This window comes from Aplysia californica, unplaced genomic scaffold (assembly GCF_000002075.1).
Source record: "Aplysia californica isolate F4 #8 unplaced genomic scaffold, AplCal3.0 scaffold00407, whole genome shotgun sequence".
NCBI lineage: Eukaryota > Metazoa > Mollusca > Gastropoda > Aplysiida > Aplysiidae > Aplysia > Aplysia californica.
In genome coordinates, this window is record NW_004797677.1 from 682,756 (window position 1) to 685,690 (window position 2,935).

At 42.1% G+C, this 2,935-nt stretch overlaps 1 protein-coding gene across 1 annotated transcript in view; it reads right to left on the bottom strand.

The window, feature by feature from the left end:
* Positions 1 to 1,453: 1,453 nt before the first annotated feature.
* Positions 1,454 to 2,935, bottom strand: part of LOC101860188 (ataxin-10) — a gene marked incomplete at its 3' end in the record, with an annotated part of 4,037 nt that continues 2,555 nt past the window's right edge. Inside the window, 1 exon segment of the mRNA XM_005104165.3 lies at positions 1,454 to 1,805. Coding sequence (XP_005104222.2) covers positions 1,454 to 1,805 — 352 coding nt within the window.

Here is a 2,935-nt window from a genome sequence, read left to right on the forward strand (position 1 = left end):
ACCCACAGATTGATGTAGGGAGGGGGGAGGAGGCGGGGGTAACATACAGAAAGAACCCTAAATGGTGGGTCTGAGAAAGTACATAAAAAAATGAAAGATTGTAAAAAGGTGTGAAAACGTCGGACTACCAAGAAATCGAAGGGGTGACTGTGACAAACTGATCTGATCTGACGAACATTTATAAATAACACTTCTCTTGTTTCAAAATAGAAAGTTAAGATAACGATGAAGCAAAACACAGTCGAACCTGACGACGATGACCACCCATTGTCGAGAAGAAAAGCAGTTGTCTTAGACAAGAACGTCTCGGAAAGAGTCATTAAATAAATTAAACAAGGATGAATGCAAGGGAGGACCTGGGGTAATGGTAATAAGCACTGAGAGTCCAAGTCAGTACACATTCACATGTACATGGAAGTGGGGGAAAAAATCTATCATTGGCAGGGTACATTGATAAATTTATTTTTTTTAATAGTAGAGGGTTTTACGGTGCTCGCAACTGCATAAGGTCATATGAGCGCCAAGGGGTGGTTGTCAACAGAGAAGTCTGCACAGGGACTGCTCACCTCTCTAGCTTCAACAGCACAAGGTCTGCTTCGACTATCAAGGCACCCCAAAAATAGCAGGTCACAAGAGAGTGACAAACATACAAAAGAAGTAGAGGAAAATGACAATAGTCAATAGTAAGGATTAGGAAAGAAAAAGCAGCAGTTCCCTGTTGTAGATCAGGCACAGATATGAGCGTGACATGCTGAATCAGCCCATTTACAATTCTACTGTGCTTGAACGAGAAATGTCCCTCCTTTGGGAATGGCCTAAAGACACTACAGTCAGTTGCACTGCCCCGGGGGGTGACTTTGATAAAAGTAGCACAAAAAAATAGAGAAAGCAAAAGAAAATTGAAGAAAATAAACCCTTAAGAGTTAACACAAGCTGAAGCATGGTTTAAAAATCATACACAAGAACATGATTACAACTGCACTGGAAGTATAGAATGTCACAAGTGAACAAGTAACCATGTTTTGACTTCTGTTGAAAAAATCTGGCCAAACTTTAAACCAGGATGGATAATATAGACTTTTGCCTTTTATCATAAATTTTTAAGGATCCTCAAACTAAGCACTCCTTCAAACTCCTTATCTCCGGCGAGCCGCTCCCAGTAGCTCGCGCTTCACCTCAACTCGGTAATGAAAACCACTCTAAGCCAGTGAGCCGCTGGCAGTGGCTTGGGCGCATTCCTATACCGCTTTGACATCAAATTACTTTTCAGTAACAGCCGAAAAACAGGTTAGTAGATGAAGAACTATCAAAATAGGTTCACCTGTTTTGATTTAATGACAAATTTAGAGATGTGTATCTTACTTTTATTTTTCATACCAAAAGAGGGCCCCTGGGTTTTCTCCCCTCAGAGACAAAGACTTAAAACTCATCTATAAAATGAATGATAACCATACCTGAGTTGTTGAATGAACATATCCCAGATCAACTTCTGATTTTCTGTATTGGAAGCACAAGTGTTCCCCAAAAATTGAGCACTGCATTTTAAAACATTTTCCGAGTCCGACTTTGAATCGAGCGAATGCACTTTCTCAATGATGAGCTTTGTATTCTCTAACAAGTCTGGACAAGATGAAAGGCCACTCTGGACATCAGAGTTGAGGGCACAGGCTTGGCGTAGACATCGAAAACTTTCAGCGGCACAACCCTGCAGTACCTTGGAGTCCTCGCTATCACTTCCAAGTTTTTCTGCAAGAGACTTGAGGACCTCATTCAGGGACTGGAGGAACGGCCCAACCACAACAGACCTGTCAAAACAATCAATTCAGTCATAATTATTTGCATTTAGTCACAAAGAAAATATATGGGGGATGGGGGTGTGTTTGAGTGTCGTGTCAGTGGTTGGAGGGGGGCAGCATATCGCGACCTCAGTGCTTTCTAATTCTTGTCGTATCTCCATTTTCTTTAACAGTGTAAATATGACTTCTTCTAAAGCTCAGTCTTTGATATGAACTGTTTTCACTGTTATTAAAAAGCAAATGGCTATTCCCCGGCATCGCGCCAGTTAATAGATCGATGGCTAGTCTCCGGCGTCAAGTATAGCCGCATATCATGTCGCTTCTCCACAGGTTTCCATCTTCCCTGTCGGCACGTTATGGCCTTGTACACAAACACACATCAGGGTCGGCACTTCTTCAGAATGCGATTCACCATAGGTGGACACGCAGCCACTACTCAATGAAAGCTCCAGTGAGGGAAGGAGGAATTCTCTGTGTCAGAGGTGACAGCACCAGAAGTGCCAACAAGCCTCAGTCACAACCAGAAGTACTAGAAGGCGCATCTGGCACTGAACTCAGTTGCAACATTAATGGTCATAACGTGCCGACAGGGGAGATGGAAAGCTGTTGAAAAGTGACAGGTACAAGAATACTTGACGCCGGAGAATAGCCCTCGATCAATTGACCAGTGAGGCGCCAGAGAATAGCCACTTGCTATTAAAAATAAAGATAAGACAAGAAAGCACTGAGGTCGCGATATCTGCCAAGTCATTAACATGTCCTGAAATACCCTCAACAGAGACAATAACACAAGTTCAGCATGCTATCTCAGCCATCCACAAAGCAAAATTTTATTGAATTCTCAAAATTACATTTAAAACATTTGGTCTAAGACAAGCACATACTTGGGTCAAATTGATCAGAGTTATAAATCCGTCCCCACTTTATATAATTTTAAACCTCGACATACAAAAGCCTGACACCAGTAGTTAAGCTTAAGGTCGGCAGCAATGTTTTAGTAGAGGATCTACCTACCTGCAAACTAGTCTGACAACTGATTTAGGTGAAGGCCTACCATGATTTTCTGGTTCATAAAGGCTTAACACTGTCATTGGCCATATCAAAAATGTTTTGGTGGTTGTAGTTTGTCCGTTGGGGGG